The following is a 27,000-nucleotide window of genomic DNA, read 5'->3' as shown; positions in this document are numbered from 1 at the left end:
ACCACTGCCAGAGGGTTTGCTGTGACTAACAGCACAGTCTCAAGAGTATGATGGAGATTCCAGGAGACAGGCTGTAGAAGACCCTTAAGCAATCAGGAGGACTGGTACCTGTCCTTTGTGCAAGGAGGAACAGGATGAACACTGCCAAGGAACAATGAAGAAGTAGTGTGCAGTTAAAATGTCATTTTTTATCCTCTAAAATGGGCAGAGTGATTCAAACTGAGTCAGTCATCAGCTTGGTTATTTTTGTTTGATCACTGTTGAACATTTTCCAGCACATTTTTGGGCTTAGCTAAATAACTGAGTTACTGGTATTTTCTTTAAGTTAATTTTGAAAACAGTTTAAAAAATATTCCCATTCTAAAATGTCATGTGACAATCCCATTGGCTTACAGAGCGATGATGTAAAAGGACATCATCAAAGGATCTTAGACCCTTTGCATGCATAAAGGGGAGTGGGAATCAGCAATTTTTAGTCAGTTTGTTCGCAGCAGTTGTGTCCACAGCCTTCAAACGTTTGACCAGAGATACATTTGGAAACCTTCACAGATTCACTGTGTACAAATTCCAACATGTATCCACAAAAACACCAACAAAGAAAAAAAGATTACGCCGCCTCTCCTTCCTGGCGTGGCCAGCAAATTTCTCCAGGGGAAATTTCCCTGGATGGCATCTTGTCCATTCAAAGGACATTACAAAAAAGTAGGCAGGAAAACAACTAGAGCAGAAGTGCAGACAAATGGAAGCACAAAATAAAGACCTGGAAGAAAAACAACAATGCCAGCCGGACATAAAAATTATTACTGAGGGCTGGGGAATAATGTTTGGTCAAGCACGAGAGCAGATTGTGTTCCTGACTAAAGAAAACAAGAAAAAGAGTGCTGAATTAAAAGAAATGTCTGCCCAGCTTCAAGACAGAAACGTTACTATTGAGGTGATCCAATGGGATCTCCAAGTCATGGAGCAAAAGAATCAGATGCTCCGAGGAAAGCTCGATGAAGCGCTGGGAAAAAATTAAGAAATCCTCCAACAGAAGGAAGAACAGGACATAAAGCAGAGAGAAATGGAGCACAAATTCAAAGGCATGGAGGAAGAAAACAGAGTGCTGAAAACCAGGCTTGATCAAACACTGCTCAACTATGAAGAGCTTCATCAAGAGAAAGAGCAACAGAAGGAAAGACAGGAAGAAGAAAAACGTATTCTCCAGGACTTTAAGAGGAAATACCTACAACTGCAACAATTCTGTGATGAAATGAAGGGCAAAACAAGTGAACTTGAAGGAGAAAAGGAAAGACTGGAAAAACGATGCTCAGAGATGCAGCGTAGGATCACTGGAATAGCAAGAAAAGACTCAGAGCTCATTAAGGGGATGTTGTTGAACTACAATGACTTGAAGCGTGAAAACACAGAAATGCAGGCACAAAAGCAACAACAAGAGAAAATGAATGAAGACCTGCAGCGTACGCTTCAAGAAATCTAAAGAAGAAATGAGCAGTTAGAAGACATGCACAACAAAGGACACGAGGCAACATCGAAAGAACTGAAAGAAAAGCTTGAAGAAACACAAGCAACATTAGAAGAAGTAAAGCAAAGATACCAGAAACTCGAGAAGCAACATGCTGAAACAATCAATGAGTTGAAAATCCTCATTCTGGAGAAAAAAGTGCTCGTGGAAAAGTGTCTGAAAAAGAAGAAAAAACGCTTCCACTTGTTCCAGAGGAGAGACATCTCACCCCCAACCAGTCCTGGCGGTTGACTGTCCCCTCCTGAGCCTGGTTCTGCCGGCGGTTTCTGCCCGTTAAAAGGCAGTTTTTCCTCCCCACTGTCGCCTAGTGCTTGCTCAGAGGGGATCGTTGGGGTTTTCTCTCCTCTATCTTGTTTCTTTATTTACTTGTTTGTTTAACTTTTGGTTTTTTACCTTGTTTTACCTTCTTTCTTTATTTACTCGTTTAACTTTTTTTTCAACTTATGTAACAAAATAATAAACCAGTTGAATTGATCCTTTGAGAGTTTTTCATCTAATCATTACAGAATTTTTCCAAAACAATTTCAAACCTTCAGATCTGTCTTTTATTTTCCTACTGAAGCCTCATAAATGGTGAACTAAAAACACTGGAATATGCTTTGAAACACTGAAATTGTTTCAATTGAAACCGGCGAAGTCACACACAAGTGTGTGTGGGTGTAGAAAAAAAGAGAGAGAGAGAGACATCATAAGGCCACAGAGCTCTCACCCCTGCAAGAACCAAGTTTAGGAGTAAACAGTTTGAGCAGACCTTTAACCTTACAACACTGAGAACTCGACAAGCTAGCATTTTTCAAAACGTACCCAATATATTTACATTTTGAAGAAGAAAGAAGAAACATTAACTTGGTAAGTGTGTACATTCTGCTGTCTGTTCGTCCAGCTTGCAACAGATTTGTTCACACTCACAATACTTTACTAATATTTTTTGCCTCTAATTGTATCTGCTATTCTCCTTAGAATTTACCACCTATGTTATCTCATTATAATTTGAGGTTTAACCTGCATTGGCTTTAGGAGTTGAAAGCTTAAAGTTAAAGGTTTTTAGCTGTATTCTTTTATTTATCCTTTGAGTTTGGCCTGGGTCTTGTGGTTCCAGTGAAAGGACGCTTCAGGTTACCAAGACTTTTTGGACCAGTCTGTGCTTAAAACAGTGTGAGAACAGTTTGGGGAATTTCTTTTTCTCTCCCAACATGACTGTGGCCTAATGCACAAAACATGGTCCATAAAGACATGACTTTGGCATAGAAGCTGACTGGCTTTGAGCCCTGACCTGATGGACCAGAATGGAGATTGCAAACATCCAACATCGGTGTCTGACCTAACAAATGCTCTTCTGGATGGGCAAAACAACAACAAAAAAATGAAAAAAATCCACAGACACTTTAAAAAATCTTGTAGAAAACCTTGGCTGACAAACGTAAGCCATTAAAGCTGGCAATGGGTGGAGGGGATAAAGAACGTGACATCATGCTGTAGGTGTAATGTGTAGGTCCCCCAATACATTTCTGTAGAAAGTATGGACAAAATGAGCCCATTTAATGTAAGTAAGGGAAAGTCTCTTTTAATGTGCATGTATCAAATTAAAGAGAGTATGGTTACAGTGTTTTGTACCACCCAAAAATTAAATGAGTATACTGGACATTTGCCTGTATAAACATCTGTGATTGTAAGTAGCCCAACCCATCATTTTAAATCTCTTGACAGTATGGGTAAAAATGAACTTGTATAACTCAGTATTTGGGTCTTTTTAGTTTGGGGTGAATTCTTAAGAAGTTCTTCGGAACTTGTAGGAAATGGATAACCATGTACGCATACTGTGTATTAGCATAAGTGGAGCGGTTATGTTTATATGTGAAAGAACCTGATAAAACAAACGCTAATGCTCATAAACTCTTTTACAATCATATGGTGGTTGCAGACAGACTTGGATCAAACACTGCATCCAAACTCCACCACATCAAATGCGTATGGTAATGCACACACCCTGTCATTTTGTAACATGAATAGCAAACTATAGTTTACCTCCTACAATTCATCACTCAGCCAGTCTTCCTCATGGGCTTCCATTTAGAGGCTGCAGTATTTTCAGTGCCACCCCTGTGGGTGCACTCAGTTACAGGGTGGGAGGAGAGAGACATAGTGCATGAAAAGGAGCTCTATGAATGAAGCCTGACTCCAGCTGCCCACAGAGCAAACCCGGAAACACGAGGAAGAATATTTTAGTTGGTGCCTGCTAAGAAACCTCTGCTCTGTATTGGTAACATGTGTGCAGCTAAGGCACTTGATGGGCTTCTTATAACTTCATTATTACAGGATTATTCTGATACTGTTCAGTTAACTCGCTCCAGTCTTCACATAGTGATAGAAGGTGGTTTCCTCACTGACCTATAAAAATGTTTGTTGCTTACAAACACAAAAAATGCCAGCTAGTTGTGAGCCATCCTCCATTACTTCACAGTAGTGTTGCTATCTTGTGATTCAGCCACAGTGTTCACCTGCTTTCTTCACTTGTACCCCAGTCAGTCCAAGTTTGCTTCAACCTTTTGTAAAATGTTCTTCTTTATTCAACTGTTTCACGTTAGGGTCACAGCACACCTTGCTCCTAGTGTCATAATCTTCACTTTAACACCTGGAGGAAGAATGATGTGCAGTATGTTTTTCCACAGAAATTTACATACCAAGTTTGTGCAACTCTTCTAATTTTCCATTGTCCTGAAGGCTCACTTTGGAAGCGCCCTGATCAGATGGTGGAAAAATGTTCAGGTCTCTTTTGATTGGCTGAATGCAGCACTTTACAGTGATAAACCATTCTTTTAAGTGAAGGAAACTGGTGTCATATTCAAACTGTCTATCAATATATTAAATGAAGTTATTCTGATGTGCTCTGATGTGTTTTATGGGATGGCTGAAATTTGAAAATTTATGATTTTCTTTCTTTCTTTCTTTTGTTTTTTTACTATGGCTCTCTGCGCTTCATGAGCAAAAAGTAGAATAGTATTCTTAAATCACAGGGCTAGCAAATGCTGACTACATTTCCGCTCTGTCTCATGAGACAAACTTACCCGAGATCTGGATCTGAGCTGTTATTACCTGTGGCTCATACAGCATACATAAAATAGTAATTATTAAGCCATCTGAGTTGTGAATATCACAGCACCCTTGAAATTATACTTTTATCAACTGAAGCCATCATTTTAGATGCCTCTTAGCTACAGCGTGCTCAGACGGAAAGACATTCCTGACTTTCTGAGACACATAAATGGCTTGTTGCATGTCTGGCTGCAAAATTGCTGCTTTCTTTCTCTTATGTGCTGTAGCATTGAGCTGCTTCCCATTAAGAACACCTGTAGACCAGGCCAGACTGACTGCAGTTCATTTCTTTTTCTCTTGGCCCAAAACAGTTGACACAGATTTGTGTTTTTTATCCATATAAACAATAGAGGCATGTTTGGAGTAGCTTTTTATCTCAGCTCTGCTTAAAACAGAACGTTAAATTTAATAAGCAACACAAACCCCATATAAATAGTTCTCTTGTGTCCAAAATTATCCTTTAGCCAGATTTTTTGTTAATTATTTGTATGCGAGTGAGAGCGAGAGAAAGTAGTAAAAGATACATATCTTTATATAAATATAAAAATACACATATTTTACACAGTACTGTGCAAAAGTCTTGAGTCGTCTAGCATTTCTTCATTTTTGCTTTGAAGGAACCATATGTTCTTGTTCTTTTATCAAAGTGGTCTTGAGGAATAGTTCTCCAAGCTTTCTAAAGGTCCCTCAGAGTTTTTTGGGGGGATATGTGTACCTGACCATACGCCTGTACATACGCCTCTGTTGATCTACTGTTCACTGAAGCCTAATCAGAAAAGGTCGCTGTGAAGGGGTTGCAGGGACAAAAAAGCCAAATTATACAACAGCTGGACTGAAAATCAGTTTCAACAGGTCTTATGAAGCTCTGAATCCAAATGTAACATTTTTTTCATCGACAGTATGTACAAGAGGGAGGACCAACAGTGACTGTCTAAAGCTGTAAGTTAAACACAGTGAAGGCTCCATCATGGTTTGAAGTTCCTTTTCAGCCATTGGTGTTGGGGGTTGAAAGTGATGAGTCAGTTTTTCATCATCCAATATCAGCTGGAAACATCTGATTGTCAACAGTTCAATTTTTCAGCATAACAATAACCCCAAACACACTGCCAATGTGGTAAAAGCACAACTGGATAGAAAAACACACACCAGACCTTAAAAATAATGGTAGCAGTGGAATCATCTCGACAAAGAGCAGAACAAAAGGCAGAAACATCCAAAGAAGAGCTTTGAATGTCCTTCAGGAAGCCTGGAGAACTATTCCTGAAGATTACTTAAAGACATTACAAGAAAGCTGTGTAAGAGAGTTCAGGCTGTGATCACACCAAATATTGACTTTCAAGCAAATTAGACGTGTACAAATTCATTTTTTTCTTTTTTTATACTGTATTTCCTTATGTTTGCAAATGTTTCAATAAATTTCCCATTTTCCTAGAAAATAGAAGTTAATGATTGTTGACTCAAGACTTTTGCACAGTACTGTATATATACTTTGCAATACAGTAACAGCCAAAAATAATATTACTGTAGTGAGGGAACCTTTTCTTCCTTGTTTTAGACAGAGGACTAGAGTGAGTGTGGAGAAAGAGCTCTTTATACTCGCCTCTGTGCAGTGTGTAAACAGTGACAGACAGTGGCTGAAGGTTGGCTCAAGTTTGCCTGTGAAAAGTGCTTGTGTTTCAATACCATGTCAGGTAAAAGTCAAAGCAGGTTAAAGAACTCTAATTTTTACACTTCTGCTTATAGTACCAGAGTATTTTTATTGCAGGTCTATTTGTGCTTGAAATATCACTGACTGCTGTTCCATATGTTTAAATTAAGGTTTTGACAAATGGCAAAATAGATGCAAATGATTTGCGATCCTTAATATAGATTTGCATATTTGCCACTTTAGCACATTAACACACAAGCTAGCTTTTGTGCAGACTGATTTTTACTCGGACCTTGATTGTATCGACAACACAACATACACAATTTCTTTTATGTCTCTTAACACTCTTAGTTATAAAGTAGATTTTTTCCTCACATGAATGAATAAATTATAAATCCCTTTATGTGTTACTCTGTCAAATGTGTCAAAATAGTGATAAATTGTCAGTCTGCTATCAGTTTGCAATTGAATGCGGTCAAGTTGGCAAATGCATCACATCAGTTTGTAATAATACGGTGAATAACTTTGATAAATCAACAAAAATTGCAAAATTTCAAATTAAGCAAAACCTTATAGATCTGAGACAAAAATTCAGAAATTCCTCCACCTTCAGTGACACAGCAGCATGGTGATTGAACTGCATAATGACAGAGGCACTTGGGAACCTTGCTTTTACATACGAATAAAACCAGTATACTGCAAACAGCTGAGTTAAGTCTCCAATTTCAAAGAGACGTTTCACAGATGCGTTGCACTCTTTGGTGCAACCTGACAAAACTGGTTGCAACATGCTGGAAATCTGTTTGCATTTTTAAGTTAATATATTTGCAAGCCTTCACCAATCTGTCTGAGTGTGATTACTAGAGGTTGCCTTCCTGCAGGTGACCTTGGCGACCATGCAGTCACCTAGGAATTGAAACCAAGGTTGAGAGTGTTGCACGTTCAACCGCTGGACAACCAGCTGGCCACCTCAATAACTTGCAACTAGTTAACAAATGCAAAGAAAAATCAACGCAGTCATAAAGCAACCATCAATTCTTTCTAGCTGCAAGGAGGTTACTGACCTATTATAACTCTATTGTGACTGAGCCATAACACAGCATGCTTGAACTAAACCAGTATTAACTCCTCCTGCACTTTTCCTACTGTGACCAAAGGAGACTAATAAAAGCATCATCAGCAGTGTCTGGGTATACATGTAATATTGAATTGTATAAGTGTAAATACCATAACTTAACCTCAAAGTTGTAGCAGAGCACTACCCAAACTCTTGTGCAGTTATAGTCTTCATACAGCAATATATACCAAATATGGCTGTAAGACAAAAACACTTATTTACAAGTTGCTGTACAGAATCACTAACTGTGAAAATAGTAAGAGAGTAAAGCAGATAGCCAGAGAGATTATTCATCACTTCTCTGGCAGCAGTTAGTTGGCTTTGGTTCTTTTGGTTTTAGGGCCATCTCATTAGTGGAGATGGTAATAATTTTGAACAAAGGCTGATTGTTCTAATATTCACAGCTGATAACAGCTACATACACACGCTGGCAGTAATTATGGGAGAATATCTGAGACAGACTATATCTTACACTGAAAGAGTATAAAATATAGTCTGTCTCAGAGTTTTTATTTAATAAATAGGGACGATGAAACAGTTAAAACATAATTAATTGGGGGTCAACTCTAAAGTACACCTCTAATGTGTCACTTTAACTATACATGCATTTTGCATACATTACACCCCACAGATTAGACGCATAAAGCTTTTTGACACTTGTATTTAGCTATCTAATATTTATAACAACACAAATAATCACTGAGTACAATTATTTGGTTGGGCCCTATTTCTAAAACAGAGTGGAGAATTTGCTTTGCTTATTGTCCAACAGGAAATCAAACCAGCCTTAAGTGTGCCTCACTGTCCCCGGGGCTACCATCTGCTGCTGTCACCCTGGCATCTTTGAGCTGTACTGTAGCTGATTCACTCACCCCAACTTTATCTCCTTTGAAGTGCACTTCTGACTCTAAAGCAATAAAAATAAATGAAAATACACAGAAAAAAGATTCTTGGTCCTGAAAGACATGAAACGATCATTTTAAATAAAGTGCATCTGAAATATATAAAATCAAAGGTTCAACCATTAAGGAAAATATGCTTGCATGAACTGAATGCATGCCAATCATGCAAATTTCATTTGACTAGATTTTTTGTTAGATTAATGTAACAATTTACATCTAATCAGGAAAATAACAATAAAAACAGGTAAGATCCTACAAGCTAGATACATTAACATCAAATGTGTCTTAAATCTTTAACTGGAACAATTTCTTATGAACCAAAAAATAAAATTACACTCAGGATTAAACGGACCTCCAGAAGAACCCATGGACATCACTGGAGCCCACTTTTCTTGAATGACTGCCCCTGCTCTGTGAACCATGCTAGGATGAGATGTAGCATGAAACCGTCTCTGACCAAACAGCTATTCTTCCCAGGAAAATAGCTCTGGATTCGGTCACTGGGCACTGGGAGCAGCATCTGATACTATTTGGCTGGGAGCTGGCTGAGTTAGGCTGGCCTGGGAGGATGAGCTGGCTGAAAAGACAGAGGCTGGTCAAAGCTCTTGCCATCAGTGGAGTGAGCCAAAAGACATACAGATCTGACTCCTAAATCCTGGAATGCTTCAGCTCCATGCAATTACAAGTTACGGTTGTTAAAAAGAAAAAAAGAAGGTAATTTAACTCACTGTGTCATGTTTTAAGAAATTCAGGAAGTAACTCTCTTTTTCTGTCTTTTTCACTCTCTTTCAAAATGACCTAATCACTGATATAGAAAGTATAACATAAGATTTATTGGCTTTGAATGAGAATACGATAAAAATAAAAAGTATAAAAAAGTGATAAAATTGGCAAATAAAATGAAGTTTATCTTCAGGTGTTGTTGTTATTTTGTTTTAGTTTAACAACATATCAGGAGAGCATATCATTACCTGACATGACCAAAAACAAACAAACAAACGCATAATATTCTGTTAGCTTGTGGAAGGTCAGTGTATGACTCTAAAATATTCCGTAGGTCTGGTTTGGTCTGGATGTTTATGAGGCATAACTCAAAACATTTATTAATCTCTCATACCCCAAAGCAAAACATCTGCATTCCTCTAATTTATTCAAGTGCTTTCTTTCATTCCACACCCGCAGGACCTTTCAGGGTCTGTTTTCTTTCCCTTTTTCTGTTCTTTCATGTTTCTGTCCACGGAAAACCCTGTGGATTAGTATTTGTAGTGATGTAAACTATATAACCCTCAGTGACTCTCTAGCACTGTCTAGTGTTTTAGTTTGATTCATTGGTGCATTATAATTCACTACTATTATTTTTGAATGGTGTATAAGAAAACATTGTGGATAACAAATGATGTAGTCTCTGGTGAACTATAGATATTATCAATGTGACCGAACATCCTGCGTGCAGTTTTCCCAGGTCATTATGAGCTGTGTCAGAGTTTTCTTTCATGAAAAGCACTCTGAAGAGACTTCGGGGGGCGCACAACAAAGCCAATGGGTGGACCCGAAGGAGAATTTCCAGCCCCGTGATTTGCTAATCGGGGGCTGGTTCACTTGTCATTTCCCTGTAATCCTCGCTCTGGTTTGTGGAGCTCGCCCAGCCCTCCTGTCCGTGGACGCACCAAGTGTACCGATTGCACTCTTTGCGTTTTGGATAAAGCCCGACTACCTTCACTGTGAAGGCTGGGCACGGTACAGGAGGATCAGGGCCTCGTTGTGGCTGAGAGAAGAGGCTTAAATTCGTCACATATGGCTTTTTTGTAGGACAGTATCTATCATTACTTGGGATTGTGGAAGGGACGTCAGTAAAAATCACTGAAGTCGCCCAGAAGTTTTATACACTTGTGGGCGCGCGACCATGGAGATGCAAAGGTGGTCCACAAGGTGGAAAACGAAAAGGTGGCTTATGGATTCCACTGTAACCGGATTCATCACTATAACCTTGGTTCTACAGGCTGCTAATGTCAGAGCAGGTAAGATTACTAGGTCCCAAACGCCTCTAATAAACTTTGTATTGCCTAAAAGGGGACGGTGTACGGAACGCCGACTGGGTGGCAAACCTAGGTAACTGATGATGGAGATTAGGGGGTGGGGGTGAAGTATACTTACCTGGAGAAGGCAGCGTTATGCTCGCATCGCAATTAGACGTGTTTTCCCGTTTCACAAACAAACTAGTCACAATACGACGAGATTGCCCCATATTCAGAAGCCGATGAACGCCGAACCAAAGGCACAGCAAAAGTGTGCGCTGTTACTACCGCTGCGAGGAGAACCGTTAAATACTTTGAGACAGGCGGCCCAGGTAGTGCTCGTGAGGAATCGATTGAAATGCGTGTATTTGTTGACCAGAATCCCGTTAATTAAAGCAAATTTTACCTCGTGCTACTTTTACGCATGAATGAAAAGCGTCTGCGGCAAAGATGAAACACATGGCCTAATTAAATTCATCCTAAGCCGCTGGTATGCACTTATAAAGATCGGGAAACAGAGCATGGTGCTTTTTTCTCTCTCTTTTTTGTAAGATTCACTTAGGCAAAAAGAAACCTCTTTGTTTGAACTGTGGTCCCCTAGGTGGATTGGAACACGGTTAGCAGGGTGGGCTTTTCCAGCCAGATGGCACTGGACATTTGTCGGACCTGGACTTTGTTCACTTGTTTCTTACAACTGTTTAACTTCACCACTCATATTAGAATGCAGTTCTTTACTTCATGCCAGGCGGAAGATATATTCAACAGTGGATTGGTGTTTAAATTTGGTCCTGATCTGATTGCCAGTCTCATATTAAATGAATAAAATGGGTGAAATTCTAACGTGTGAACGTGTGGAAAGATAATTAATTGAAGGTTCTTGGGCACAAACATTTTGACGTGAAAGTTGTGGTTTGGGGAACAGCAGCAATCGTTTCATGAAGTCCGCTTTTATGAAAGGTCTCAGTAGACCTGTCAGAGCAGAGCGCAAAGCATCTGTCGGTGTGGGGGCTAAAAGTGGTCATGCAGGTTCACCCTATCTCCACACTGCCCTGGTCCACACCAAAGCCCAAAAACTGGCATGTGCATCCCCCCTCCCCCTTGCCACCCACCAACTTTGCGCTTAAAGGTTTGGTCAGCTGCAGGACAAGGCTGTGTTGTGTCCGTGGTGGGAATGCTTCCCCTCTAAGTATTGAGCAGTTATTTGATGATGGTCCTTGTTGAGCTTCCCTATGATTTAAGAGCCTTCAAAGAGCAGGCCTGCATATGGGCCTAGCCTACCATTACAGCCACAAGTGACATGGTTCAGGATTACATGGGTCTCACATCTTGGCCGACAACTCTGTAAGGACTCCTTGTTTAAAAAAAAATGCTGTTGGAGATAAACATGATCTTCATAGTGATATTTATCCAGTACCTGCAGTTTGTCTAGTGGGTTTTCAGTGGTAGACTGAAAGCATGTTCTGCAAAACAAGAAATCACTAAAGGTTTAAATAAATGCAGTTTAATTGTTTCACTTGATGTTGTGCAAATGCAGGGGTTCATGATTACTTTGTTGTGCATTTATCTATTTCACAAGGCATTTTGGTATCATTTGTTGTGTTAAAGTACTACAGAACCTGTTAAATTCGATGATAATTACTGAATTTATGGTCTAAATTGAAAATATATTGTTTCATAACTGAACAACTAGAGACATTTTTTTACAATTTAAGTATCCTCCTGCAGACTCTGTGCTCTATGGTCCTAATTTCTTCGGAGCTCTTTATGGCAGTCGGAGCTGTTCCTGCAGGGTGCCCTCTCCATCTAGCAGTGTACAGACACGTTTTCTCAGCCCCTGGGGCACAGGCTCAGATGTGCATTCCAACAGACAAAGCTAGCATTTCCAGAGTCTTCTCCTTAAAATGCCCAACTGTGAACGAGAGCTAATCAGCTCCTTGCTGGACCTTTGTCTGCTGAAGCTGTCACACATTTATAGTTATTGTCATTTCATTTAGAGATTTAAACACAATGGGGCAAACCAACCCATATTTCTATATGGAGGCATACAGTAAAAAGAGATAATGTGAGGAAAAGTAAAGTGAAGGAAGATGAGTGGGGGAAAAATGCTTTAAAAACTGGGTTGGTCTCAGTGAAGTTTCTTTGGTATGACAGCGGCATAAAGCCGTCTTGTTTTAGCCGGCAGCGTGGTGGAAGTTAAAGGAAGCAAAGAGGGAGAGTGGGGGAGAGGGGCTATATATATAGAAAGAGAGAGAGAGGGAGAGAGACACTCTGAAGACGTTATTAGAGTCTCAGGGAGCTGCAGGTGAAAAGGTCCTCTTCCATTTACCAGCTAATTTTACATTTCTTTACCTTAAAAGACAAAAGTGCTGAAAACGAGAAAGTGAGTGTGGGATTTATTATAGGAGCCTAAGTGTTATGTACAGTTTACTTAGAGAGTATTTGGCCTCAGATGTGAATGGTGATATCTTTTGGAACATCCAGTTTACAATGATGTACACTTGTGAGCATGACAGATAAATAAATCTGTCTATTTTGATGTCTTATGGCAACAAAGCTTCATATTGCTCCTCCCATTCTCCTCTTTTTCTATAGTTTGCATTATCATCCACGCAAGGAGTGATGAAACAACAGAGTATTTAGCAGCTCAGGTACTGGTTCCTCCTCCACACTAAGGAAGGTCCATCCTGAGTCCTTCTCACAGCTATGTGGCCTGTTTACTTAGCCCTGAGGGCAAACACACCAGCTCATCAGATGCACTCTTTTAAAATCTGTGCACACTCATTTGGCCACCTTGATGGATTGGCCAGTATTGACGTTTTCACAGCACCACTGTGTGAGGGTCGTAGCCTGGCCAAATTGGCACATCTGGAACATATGAGTCCTGGAGTCTGAATTGAAAGCAACTCTGCGGGAACTCACAATAAGCTCCTCAGTTCACTCTCCAAAATAAGTAGCTGCTTCATCCTCACAAGCTACAAAAATGACCATGTTGTCCTTAGTGAGGGTATTCCCACAGTCACGGCTGATACTGCTCTCAACTTCGCATTTATTTAAGATGTTTTTAGATACTTTGCCTTATCTTCCTTTGAGCGTTTTGTTGAAATGAGAGGGAGTTAATCACCCAACACAAATTTTTCTTAGAGGGATCTATTAGCGGTTGGTGTTTGTGAATGGGCTTGTGACTTCTTCAGATTACTTCTCGAGTTCAAAGTGCACCAAGTTTAAGGAGATCAGCTCTCTGCTTGCACTATGAAAAAATACCCAGTCCACCAAATGTCCTCTACATTTCTACAACTGTAGACACCAAAAATATGTATTCAACGTGTTTATGCTTACTTAATAAAAACAATACGTTGCACTGACTCACTACCCTGGAGATATTCTTAGTGTTTTCAGTCTAAATAATTTACCAGAGTAGCATTTTGACCTGTTGTGACTATCTAATGATCTTATACAAACCTTCTGTATGAGAGGTGCTAGTGGCACATTCAGTGTTCTGTTGTAGATGTTAAGACAGGAACTTCCCCGAGCACATGCTTCTATGAATGAATGAAAGATGCTCTTTCTTTTCTTTTCCTTGCCATTGCTGGAATGTTGACCAGAAAGTGTTGAGATCGACATCAGTGACTTTTTTTTAACATCCTCTTGTGTCAAGAAGTTAGAGAAATACAAGAGTTATTTGACCTCAACATGCCAACCATAACAGCGGCTTGAGAGCGATCAGAAGAGGCTTACTGATGCTTTCAGGCACCTTGGCATGCTTCCGCTCCAGAAAAACACATTAGTGTTATTACATCCAACAGTCTGCAGTTGTATTGCCTGATTTATTCAGATACTGCTGTCTGCTTCATGGAGTAAACTGAGTAACTGTCGTTTGAGCATATTTAGGATTTAAACTCATCTGTCTATAAATAACACTTGCATTGTCAAGTACGGGTGAAATTGCTGAATTTATCCATCAAATATTTTGCATTTTTATCAGACCTTGGGCAGAAAAAAAAGTTTTCCAGCTGCTGACAGCCTACATAACCGATGGTCAGTATGTGGTTGCAGTTGGTGTCTTCCCAACCTAATGTTTTATGATGAGACAGTGGTCTGAATAGAAGGCATAATTATAATGCTTTCCCATGGGAGTCCATTTGCACCCACATAGGCTCCTTTATGTAAAGCACATCAGATTGAAGAGTCTTATCAAGGTAAACCTATCCAGGTGTTATAGAGCTCGAACTCTGTTGGTGCATTGTTCATTGGAATGCCTTGGCTTAGACATTTCCTGTCAGATGAGATTGTAGAGCCTGGCAAGGCCACATTTCCTAATTTAACTATTTATTGTAAGAAACTGAACTCCACAATTAACCAGCATAACACACATATTTTTGATAAAAAGTCATAATTTATAAAAATGTAATTTAACATTAGGTAGAGGTCCTGTTAGTGCCCTGCATTTACTTACAAGCACAATGACATGTTCATTTATAAAAAAATGTTAAAAGCCCCAACACTCATCATTGTTCTCTTAATATATTTGGACTTTGTTGAGAATGCACCTTCACTTTAGCATACTATATTTTATGTTTCCAACCTGAATCGTTCATGTGGTGGTTATGAAAAGGAAGTGCACCTTCATGTTGCCCACAGAAATCGCTGCAATAACCTGATGTTTTCTTTGCCTTTTAAACAGCAGAGCCAGTGGATGTCCTAAAAGTATTAGCATTTCAAAATTACCCCAAAGGAGTGACAAAAACAACAGGATTTTGCGCAAACCGAAGAGCATCGACGCCAGATACAGCTTACAGAGTTTCCAAGGAGGTCCAGATCAGTGCCCCCACCACACAGCTATTCCCTGGTAAGTTCATCCTTTAAGCTTTGACTGCTATGTTCAAACTGCCAGTGACTGCTTTTAGCACGACATTGGGTGAGCATGAGAAAAAAATACCATGCAGATTTGTGTAGATTTCCATGCACCTTAATATTTTACCAAAATTAAAAGCGGGTAATGTTGCATCATTATAGTGTTATTATTATAGTAATTCACTGTGATAAAATGAGTATTTACTGAGAACTTACTAAAAAAAGTATTTATTAGTAATTATTTATTACTTTTGAAAAGAAAAGTGATGCTGGGCGAAGTTAAATATTATTTATTAGATCATCTCAGTCACATTAACTTTTCTGTTTTGACCATGCAGGTGGTGTTTTTCCTGAGGATTTCTCCATCCTAGCCACAGTGCGTCCCAAATCTGGCATCCAGTCCTTCTTGCTGTCCATTTACAACGAGCAAGGAGTCCAGCAGCTGGGTGTGGAGGTTGGACGCTCACCTATCTTCCTGTATGAGGATCATAATGGCAAGCCAGTCCCAGAGGAGTACCCCCTGTTTGATGGTCTTAACCTTGCTGATGGAAAGTACGTCAGATCTCGAACATTCACTCACATAATCACGTATTCGATCACTTGCATGCAACCTCAGAGGGAATGGGTGTGGAGAGTGAAGGGTGTTAAAACGCAACATGGTGCAAAGGAAACATGCCAGTGCTTTGGCATTTTGCAGCACTGAATAGTTTTGAACAAAGTCATCCAGCATTTATTTATTGGTGCCAGTTTTGCTGGACTATGGATTCCTATAATGCATTGAATATCATGCCATTTTAATCAGCCTAAAAATAGTTTAATGATCATGTAAAACTAAAATATTTTCTGATTCCCACTGACTTGTTCTTCTGATAAAAGTGAGAAAACAACCCATATCTTCCCCTTGTTGCACTGCAGGTGCTCATCACCGGATTAGCCATCTCATCAGGGGTCTGTAGGCACAGAGACAGGTCAGAGACAGAGAGACACTGGATTATTGGGGCACAGCAGGACTGCTATGGACAACCTGACCTCATCTATGAACTCACTGCCTCTGTTATTTTAGAGACGGAGGCAGGGGGCAGTACCAGAAATACAGGCCTCTTAACATTTAGCATAAACCTGATTATCTCCTCCCATGTTCAAAAATCACAAAATGCTCAGTGGGAGTTTTTAGGTCACTGTCAAGAGTCCATGTGCAGGGACAGGCTGGGGGTAAATAATCAGAAAGGATGCTGTGCTTTACACTTTCTTCCAGTGTTATTAAAGGATTTTGCACTTGCTGAACATGCTGAACTTTAGAAGGAAGTCAGAACCCAGTCACAATATTTTTGTGCTCTAAATTGGCTTAAGATGAGTTATAGTATGTATGCTGTTATCATAATAGAAATAAGTTTGACAAATCCTTGAAAAGTCAGCAATAATGCTGCTTCGTGGGCATTTTTCAGCAAATGAAAGATACTCCGAGCCGGCTTTGTGCTAGTCTTGTAGGCAGTTTTGCCCATTATGTGCTGATTGCTTTGTTAGAGAGTGCACTGTTTTTTGTGGAGGACTTTCCAGCTCAAGGCCTTGTTTAAAACTTCAGTGGCTATAGCTGCATGCATGGATGGATTCATTGCTACTAGGAAGCAGACAATCAGGCTGAATAGGGAGGTACAATGATCTGCTATTAATGAGGTAAAAAGGAGCATTCTTTTACTTAGAAAAAGGGGTAAGATATGATGCAGCTTAGTTTTGGCATAATTACGCTTTTTAAATATGATTTATATAATAATGCTATTTCAAATATAATCTTACCCCTCCGATCAATATGCACTTAAAGTCTGTGAAAACCCACTGAAGTCAACATTTGCTTTTCTGCCATATAAGGTGACAAATAGTCCTTTGTGCCGTAGTGCTTATCCCAGAGAGTGTTGCACATTTATTTTTCTCCAAGCTCCATTGCCTGCCTTGGAATGTGTCTGTATGACTTAGCTGACATCCAAAGACACAACCATCTACATGGTAACACAATTTACCATGTAGATAAATGAATGATCAAAAACAGTTATGTCTGTGATTAAAAAAAGGTCTTTGATTGCTATCTTAGGTTAAGATGTTGTCAGGTCTCATCTTCCACCTGTGAACAATGTTTTGACTGTGTGTCTCCTGATCTGGCAAGGCAAGCCTTCCTGGATCTTGACACACACTTTCCACAATGTTCACAACGTCTGTCATGCTAAGTAACCCAGAAGGAGGATTAAGTTTGGAGTTTAATGAGTGTAATCCCGTGTTAAACAGGGCCAAAGTGTGGGGGCAAGAATGTGGTCCAGTGCTGCCTGGTATGCAATAGCCCTCAAGTGCAGCGCAAATGGTGCAGAGGCAAGGAAGGTGTCAGACTCACGTGTGACCCCAGTTAACCCATTGCATCGATGGTGGTTGTCGATCAAAATATACCATAAACACCGGAGCATGTCTTGTAATGAATTGAATGAATCATTATACATCAGAGTATTGTGAGTTTCTTTCTCCTTGAGTCGTGTTGTGAGGCATTCAAAGTGGACTACATACTGTTAAAGTGCGGATGTTGTTTTAGACTATGATTAAATTAAATAAAATTAGATATCCTCATTTTTACTTGACACCTATAATAATAATTTTTAGCAGCTATCTGCTGTGTCAAGGCCTTTTTATTATGTGAGAATTCCCACAGCAACAACATGCAACAACATTTCAAAATGATTAAATAACAAATAGTTAACTCATTGAACTTTATAGATCTTTCCTTTTTTTTTCATTTATTGCTTTTCTCCTTTTGTGTGTCCTTGATTAGGTGGCATCGTGTAGCCATCAGTGTGGAGAAGAAAGTGGTCACTATCATTGTAGACTGTAAGAACAAGGTCACCAAAAACCTCCCCAGGAGTGACCATGCCTCCGTCAGCACCAATGGCATTACTGTGTTTGGCACCAGGATACTGGATCAGGAGGGTTACCAGGTAAGGTTGTCAACGTGGTGGATTGCGTATGTACAGCCTTTGTGATTGAGCTGTCTAATCTGCATTTTGACACCTTTGCTAATTTGGAAACCATGCATCTGCCATCTGTGACTGAAAAAGTAGAAGTTTAATCCATTACTGTGTTTATTAAATGCATTTTTTCCCTTGTTTAATTTGAAAGAGTATTTACTGTCTACCCAGTTTTGAAAATGTGTTGTTTAGTAGGTTTTAGTTTAAATCGCGCTGACACAGATCCTTGTGATTCTACCAACATGGAATGTGGACTTGATAGAAACCAAAGGAAGGTTACATGCATATCAGATATGAGATATCTGATATTTGACCTTTGTTGCTTCTCATTTTTAATATCGCTACTTTGTGGCAACTTTAACATTTGCTGTTTTATTTGATCTTCTCACAGAAGAATTTTCCATAACTAAGGGATATTGAATATAAATTGAATACAAATCTGCTTTGTTCTGCTTCAAACTCCCAGACTGTATGAGTAACTGTCTGGGAGTTCGGGTTTGTTACCATTTGTTCGTTCAGTGTGATGTTTGTTCTGCTTTGAGGCACAGTTCATCCAGAGGCTGATGGTGGCAGTGGGTCAGGCAGACATAAATAATGACAAACACAGGTTGAATTGTCATGATATTTATGGTGAAACATAAAGGTCACTGGGAGGCTGCATGGGAACTATTTTGGACTGAGGTTTGCCTAAGTGGTACAGACTGAGCCTTCTACTTTTGTCCTAGTTTTTGTTGGTGTACCTTAAAATCGCCACAGAGACATAGAGTGCCCCTGACCCACAAGAGTGAGCACAAGGTTTTTATTTTATTTTATTTTGCCTTGCATTTTAACTTTCTGACTTGGTGCCATATTGAGATTATTTGGTAATATGCTTACCTAAAATATATATCTAAAAATAGTGTGAGTGGGCATTAAGGCGTTTGAGATCCCTTCCTAGATGTCTTAACGGCCACACACATCCTGGGCCATTTGACCTCAGTAAATCACATGATAGGGTGGGGCTAGGCTTCACAGTGGGTTTACCCGAAACCTTGGGTGATTGTGACCTCACCCGTTTTCACACCTTGGCTCGTGTGATTAGGTAGAGGATCAATAGGGGGTCCATGACCCTCTTGGGGACACTCCCATAGAGCTTAAAATCTGGGACTCTCCAACCAATTGCTCTTAGAACTGAAGAAGCTTCTTGGATGAGAGGTGAAACATCTTCAAGCAACTTAAAGGAGTCCAGACGCTTTTCTTTGCAAGCTCCTTAGACTATCCATGCTAGACTATATAGCTATGCTCTATCTAATTGAAAACACATTGTGAACTTAATCGTGTCTATCAAGGTTTGATTTCTTGTCTCCCTTGTTGAATTATAACTATTATATATATAACTTGCTAGTGAAACTGTTAAAGGAAGAACTTGAAGGAACCCTTGACCCAGTACTGAGGGGATCGAGCGGCCCTGTTATTCTACTGGAGACATTTTGCTGGCATAGTTTGTGTACACTTGTGTGCTTAGAGGGAAACATGCTGCTAATCAATGCAGTCACCTTTATCCTATGATAATAATGTCTATCATGATGGGAATTTTAATATAAAGTACCGTTTGATCTGAGCGCAATTTCCTTGGATATACTGCCTTCTGTTACTTCTATTTAAAAAACTTGGTCTTGCCCCTAAACATTGCAGGTGTATATTAAAGCATATATTTATATGGATGATTCACTTATGTATTTTAATATATTCCACAAAGATGAGAAAAGATAAAACAAAGACATCAGTGTCTAATATATAAATCCAGCATTAAAGACCTTTAAAAGCTCACATCAGACACAAAGACAGTTAGCACAAACAGTGACACCACTTCATATTTGGAGAACATGTTTGTTTATCCATTTTAAGTTTATAAAGCATTATTTTCCTTTCTATGTTGTATATCCTGATTATTTTTGTGAGTGCCCCTTAAAAAAGGATTGTTCATCTTAAGTAATCTTTCTAAAAACATCTAAAAAATGTTTATCAGCTAATAAAACCAGATCTGTGTAGTTTATGATATATAATGGTAGACATATTATATGTTTGTTGTACTATTTTTTAAACGTTTATAAGCAGATTTGCTTTCACATATCCTGTCGGTTTTGATTAGATTTATGAGGGGCCACTGAGGCCCATGTTTGTATCAAACAGTGTGTCTAGTCAGAGGCTGGCAGTGGAAGGGCTGAAAATATGAGCCATAAGTCACCTAACAGGGTCTTCTCTGTGTAGTTTTTGGAACAGGTCTCCTGTCTGTTCTCTGTCCTTGCGCTCTTCAGATACCCTCAGTGCCCATTGCATGCTGGGATGTACAGTAGAGGGGAAGGAAATACCTCGACCTTGTGCATTCATGCCAATTTTTTTATAATGAGAGATGATGTCAGACCTCCCCCTGATGTTTTGGGGGTTTTTTGTAAAATTGGTCATTGCTCAAGTTTTATGAGATTTGACCTGGTAAAAATATAACCATGTATAAGAAAATTAAAAAAAATTTGAAATGTGAAAAATACAAAATTGTCAGTTTCCCCAAAAGTTTTACATCTGTGTTAAATGAGTAGTGTTTGATTTATAGGGTTAGATAGCACACATTGCTGTTGTGTGTTTCTTTACTCAAATTTTGGAATTTATTTTCCCAACTTCACCTGCATTTTTCATAAATGTCTATTCATGCAGTACCTGCCTCAGGTTTGGGGCGACCACCATGGCAAAAGGATCTGGCTTAGATGAATGGGAGGCTTTCATTGAGCCTTCAGGCCTTCTTAGTTCCTCATCTCCTCCCCTCCCTGCATACTCACCCCTGCTCACCACCCCCTCCTCCCACTGCATCCTCCCTAGGTTGAGGCCTCCCTACTGTGCTAAACGAGACTGTCTATTCATGCCTGGTGGACACACACACACACACACACACACACACACACACACACACACATATATATATATATATGCACAGATATATCACTTTGCATTTTGAGTTCTTTTTCTTACGCATACTTACTTTTCTAGTGTTTACGATGATTATAAATCACATATTGTTGTAATTGTTGTATGAGGCTGTCTAATTACAGCTGACTGTGGTTAGACTTAAAGGTATGTTGCCTTTGGCTACAGTATGTCAAAGGGCGCATGCTGATGACAAATTTGGCCAGTGATAACTTGCCTCTGTATTTAGAACTTGTAGTAGGATTTTAACCGAGAGAAAAAAAAAAACAATATCTATCTGTCACGGAAAAAGTTGACATTGTTGCATGCTAATGGTTCAAAAAACAGATGTTATTTCAATATAGCTATCGATTCCAACAATTTTACTATGCGTGGCTGTAACCCTTGACCTCTTCCATGTTTATTTATATCCCAAGTTGACTTGTGGTTAGGATGAGGTAGAATGTAAAAAAAGATATATGGCAGAATTTGCCCTTTACAGATCACAAACATGATTATTTTCCAGGTTTATTTCTGTCACTTTGTGCTACATAAAGTATAAGACAGATGCAATTTTTCCAAACAAACGGACATAACTTTTTTTAGTGACTCCGTGACTTAACTAGTACATGTAAACACTGATTCGTGAAATTAAAAAAATTAATGTTTCAATGAATAATGTAATAACTGGTCAATTTATTTGAAAAAAGAGAAAAGGGGCATCGACCCTTTTCTCTTTTTCACTTATCTCCATAATGTTCTTCGTAACTGCTTTGACCCTGCTTATACTGAGTAACTAAAATTAGCATAGCTTTAATTTTAGTTACTTTTCCCTTGTTAGCTTCTTTAACAGATCCTTTAGATGTGTGGGTGAGGGTGATCTACGTGTCTGATTACATTTGTTATTGTATTTGTTTTTGTGACAACAGATGCGGTTTACCTTGGCGAACTTTGTGTCTGCACATACAGTGAAGAGCTTCCATGCTAACGACATGTTAGCATGTGGCTGTGAGTGCTGTGAGTGTGCACACGAGTGCATGTTGCCTGAAACAGATCGGCTTGAACAATTTGGAAATCAGCTGATTGTGGTCCCTGGCTGGTTGATCAGTGCGTCTCCATTTCTTAGTCTTGTATTTTGCTTTAACTTCTTTGTCAAAGCCCTTTGTGAAAGTGGATTTTTTAAAGCTGTTACATAACTTTACTATTTTGGTAGCAGGGGATGCTTCACAACGTGGATAAAGCAGGTATAGAGTAGCAAACTGATTTCTACAAGGATTGACAAGTCTCAGCTGTTGATCTTAACCCCACTGCTCTTTTTCATGCCCTCTCTTTTCTTATTGACCTTTAACAGTGCAGTCATTAATGTATAACCTCATGGGCTTGCTTCCATGCTGCACAGAGGTATTCTGTAGCCAGGAGGGGCATATTTTGGAGTTCTGGCTTTACTCCAAGTTGCTTTGGCTCTCCCCCCCCCTTTTTTTCTCAGCAGTCCACATTAGAAGACAGGCTCAGAACTGTGGTGTAACTCTTCCCAGGTGTTTCCCAGTACAAAACATCTTTTACCATCCCAGCTGCTCTCTCTAAATCCCCGTCTGTCTCTGGAGCCCTCATGGTGTTACTTTCCAGATTTAATATTAGTTTCTCTCTTACCATGTCTTGGTTTTGTGGTTTGGCTCTTGTTTGTAATGCAGGTCTGCAGCAGTCTTATTATTTACTGGAAAGACATTTTAATGAACCGTTAAAGGAAGAAGCCGTCTGTGGGATTTCGGTTTATACCTGAGAGATGAAAGAAGAACTTGGCAGGTATACTGATGGTGAGATGATTCATATAGATGTGCTTTAACATTTATCAACCCAGCAGCCTCCAAGAATAAAATCTTAAATTTAATTTAACAATTTACTATCTATTAAAACTTTATTGGTGTTCTTGATCATGAATGCCCATCTTTTATCATTTTTGTTCTAATTACAACTATTGTTAAATGTGTTGGTCATGAAGCAGTCAGAAGTTTACTAATTGTGCTGAGCTGGTTTTGAGTGAGAACACCACGTCTCCACAACCTATTTGTGTGCAGACGGGTGGGTCTCAGACGTGGACTAATTACAGCTGACTCAAAGCAGGGTTCAAGCATTCACTGTTGGTCTTATGGTGACACATGTGAGGTAATACATGTCAGCTTGATTCAGGACAAAGCTTGATCTTACCTTCTTTTTATTGAGTCCCCTCCCCCAAAACACTTGGACTGAGGCACACACATCTCTTTACAGGCTTGATTTATAGCTGTCCAATGATCATTATACAAGTAAAATTTTGTTTTAATGAACAATATGGCAAATGTCTTCAACTGATAACACAAGTTAATTTTTTATTTGTAAATGTATACACAGGTATGTTAAATCAAACTAAACAAAAAGACATCACCCTTAAGCTTTATAAATGTGTGTTTGGGCTCTGTGGCTGGCATTTTGCTGCCATTGTTTGTCTCCATTTGTGTCCTTAGAGCAGGGCTCTAAGGCATCGCTTAACACCGGAGTTTTACATGTGCACTTTTTTGGGGGGGGAAGTTGCAGTCCATACAGACAATATTCATTTCTAAATTATTAACTAACAATCTTGTGCTTAAAGTGCTTTGTCAATATTGTAGAAAATGTTATTGTAGAAAACTTAATCATCATCTTGGCTCCTCTGACGACCTGTTTGCTGCTGCCTGCTGCTGAAAGGCAGTGGGGAGAGGGGACACTTGGGCAGTGCATTTATTGCAGCATATAATGTGTTTTCTGGATACACTGCTGCTTTTTCAGCATTCAAAGATTGATGGCACCGTGTCAGAGCTGGCTATGAATTTCAGACGGATCAGGCCTTAACTTAACAAAAAAGTTATCAATAGTTCTTTTCATCTTTTCTTATTACCCACAGCTACATCCACTTCTGTCAGGCCTAGGCTGCTCACTCGGGCTGGGCATCATCACTGATTTCTATAATCCGTTCGATTCCAGTTCTCAAAGTCCTGATTCGATTCAATTTAGCCTCAGACAGTCAGAAATATTATAATTCTGATCATTTATCAGTACTGATACATGTGAGACTTCATCAGAATTGTGAACATCACAGCAGATGCCTTTGTGTGAAAGTAACTGAGAATAAAACTCAGAAAAACATGAAGGAGATTTTCCTGGTCTGGCGTTTTATAGCAGATAACCTTAAAAATATTCTGCAATATTCTGCAATTTTGCACAATTTTAAAAAGTTTACATTTCTTCAATATTGAACAGCAGAAAATAGGCTTTCTTGCCCGAGGTCATTTAAGTGAAAAAAAGAAAAGAAAAAGACAGCAGCCGACAGCGCTGTAAACAACGGTAGACTGGTGGGTAATAAGCGAATGAATAATGCAGAAAACAGAGATTTGAGACGGGAAACTGTTCTTGAAGTACACACAGAGAGAGAGAGAGAGAGAGAGAGAGAGGGCATGAAGTGTGATTTTTATCGTGATGGAACCAAAACAGCAAAACTCAGAGGGAATTCATGACGACATTGATCAAATGTGAAGCGTAGTTTGCTGCTTCTTTTGCTGCTGGCTCGGTGAATTTTGGTTGGAGAGAGACAAAACCTGCAGCTCAGAATCAGCGCAAAAAAGACCGAAACACAGCGCGGACCCGACGCATCAGAATCGCTGAGCTCCGACGGCGTGTCCGTCTACGTCCCATCGGGTGAGAAAGCCGAGAAAGACAAACCTGATTCTGATGCGTCGGGTCCGCTCTGTGTTTACGTCTTTGTGTGGAATCCGTGTGCCTGCTCTCATTTGCTGTTTGGTGGTTGTTGAAATAGTTTTGTGAGCTTTAATCTGAGAAACTGGCGTTTCTGGCAAAACACGGTTATATTTAAAAGTCAATTCAGGATTTAATGAATCGATATCGCTTTATTCAAGCTACTCACGTCCCTCTATCCACCTGCACTTTCAACTGGACCACGGCCAATCAAAGAGGTCCCGCCCCTGACTATCTCTGATTGGTTTAGTCCACGATAGGGACATAATGTGTGGCTGTTGTTGACCACATGGAGAGTTGCAGAGATTTTTTTTTTTTTTTTTTGTTACCCGAACAGTTTTTTTTAGTCACACCATTGAAAAATGTGGTCGCACTCTAGAGCCCTGCCTTAGAGGGAAGAGACTGGACCTTGGTACTGAGTGGTTACTAAAAGCTTAGTTGTGTGGTATCTTTCAGACATTGTGGGTACGGCTATTTAATTGTCCCACTGTGCGATCCAAGAGTGTAGCTACTAAAATGTAATGTAATGACTTGGCATGAGCAGAAATGTTGTGACTAGCCTAATAAAACAGAAAGTTCGAATTAGGCATGACAGATAAGATCAGATGTTTGGCAGTCTAAGGAATGGAGCAAATGCAGTAGCTAGAAGAACCAGAGACAGAGAAGATGTTTTCTATGGTACATCACAGAGACTTTTGTGTGCAGATGCAGTGTGTTTAACTTGAAACTGACTGACAGTATGAGGTTTAATTGTTACAAATGCATTCCTACATTCAGAGACATAGGCAGGATTCTCTGGACTGCCAAAGTGATGGAGTCAAACACGATGCTGATGGATCGTTATACACGGAACAAGCCCTAACACATTGATGTTTATTCTGAGGTACATGTTAAGGATACATAGATCTGTTTTTTTTACAAAAGGAGAGTTCATGCATGCACACACACACAAACGTGCACACAGACACACAAACACATTCTCTTGGCAAGTTTCAGCTTGCTTGATTTCTCTTCTGTCTGACTTCCAATACTCTGTTCTGCTCTCCACCTATAGTGCCTCTGCTGACACATATATGTTGGGATTGTACCTGTGTGCTGCCCCAAATCCAACACCCCTCACCCAGCCATTGGTTCAGTGGTGGTGCAGCGTGTAGATGCACAAAGCCAGTCTGCAGAAACTCAGTTCAAGGAGTTCTAGACGCCAAAGAAAAAAACTGTTTGATTTGGCTATAAGACCAAGGGCTTGGCAGTGCTGGAGTGGTGTCAAGCGTTGCGGTATCCGGTCACACAGTAAACTTTCATAAACCATGTCTGAAATCTACCCTTGTTTGTGTTTTGGGAATTTTAATGGTTTTCAGACCAAAACTGTGTGCAATACAAATTTTGCTTAATTGGTTGTCTTTATTTAGTGGTCAGCTGAGCTGTGACACAATTGCCTTTTGATACTTACTGCAATAGACTTTATGGGTAAACATGTCGTCTTGTTGGTTTACTAGGCAAATCAGAAAATACCGAGTTTGAGTCAGATAGCTGGCTGATTTGTGACCAAGGATTTGAGGGGAAAGAAAGATTCTTGTGTTTGCTTTTTACGTAGCACTGCCAACATTTTTGGCAAATATGTTTTTTTATTTTTTGAAGCGGTGTAAAAAAAGCTGTGTACTGTGGCAGAATTAAATGATCAAAACCGCAAATGACAAAGATAAATATCACTTAAATTTTAATTTTCTCAATGTACATTCCCTGTGCACATGTCATAAGGCATATATGGGATAAAAACAGAAATACTGCATTGCCAGGATTGTTTGCATTTTATTTCTTATCTTTCGTTCACTACAGTTGTTGTACTGAGTATAAAGTCTTTTATATTTATAGTAAAACACACGACTACACCTGGTGTTTCTTGTGTCTTGATGATACTCGTTTATTTATTTTTCCTGAGGTAAAACTCAGCACTGATAACAATAATTTCCCAGTGTCTGAACTCAGTTTCCTCCCTGCACCTTGTCGGTGTGGACTCTGCGGTCTGTGCTTCAAGCTGTTTAATCATACAAGACTCTACTCTGCCAGACTCTATAAGTGTCTATAATTTAAGATTTTCATTTATTCCACTTTGCACAGTGTGTGTGGATGTCGTGTGAGTCTGTG

General features: G+C 39.5%; 1 protein-coding gene across 1 annotated transcript in view; it reads left to right on the top strand.

Annotated features, from left to right (window-relative positions):
* Window positions 1–9,879: 9,879 nt before the first annotated feature.
* Window positions 9,880–27,000, top strand: part of col11a1a (collagen, type XI, alpha 1a) — a 71,612-nt gene continuing 54,491 nt past the window's right edge. The window contains 4 exon segments of the mRNA XM_005461396.4: window positions 9,880–10,303; window positions 14,982–15,146; window positions 15,490–15,703; window positions 17,961–18,123. Of these exon segments, the coding sequence (XP_005461453.1) occupies window positions 10,189–10,303; window positions 14,982–15,146; window positions 15,490–15,703; window positions 17,961–18,123 (657 nt within the window). The 5' untranslated portion in view covers window positions 9,880–10,188.

This window comes from Oreochromis niloticus, linkage group LG9 (genome assembly GCF_001858045.2).
Source record: "Oreochromis niloticus isolate F11D_XX linkage group LG9, O_niloticus_UMD_NMBU, whole genome shotgun sequence".
In the NCBI taxonomy this organism is placed as follows: Eukaryota; Metazoa; Chordata; class Actinopteri; order Cichliformes; family Cichlidae; genus Oreochromis; species Oreochromis niloticus.
Note: the sequence above shows the minus strand (reverse complement) of the source record. Positions and strands in the feature narration are given on the sequence as shown.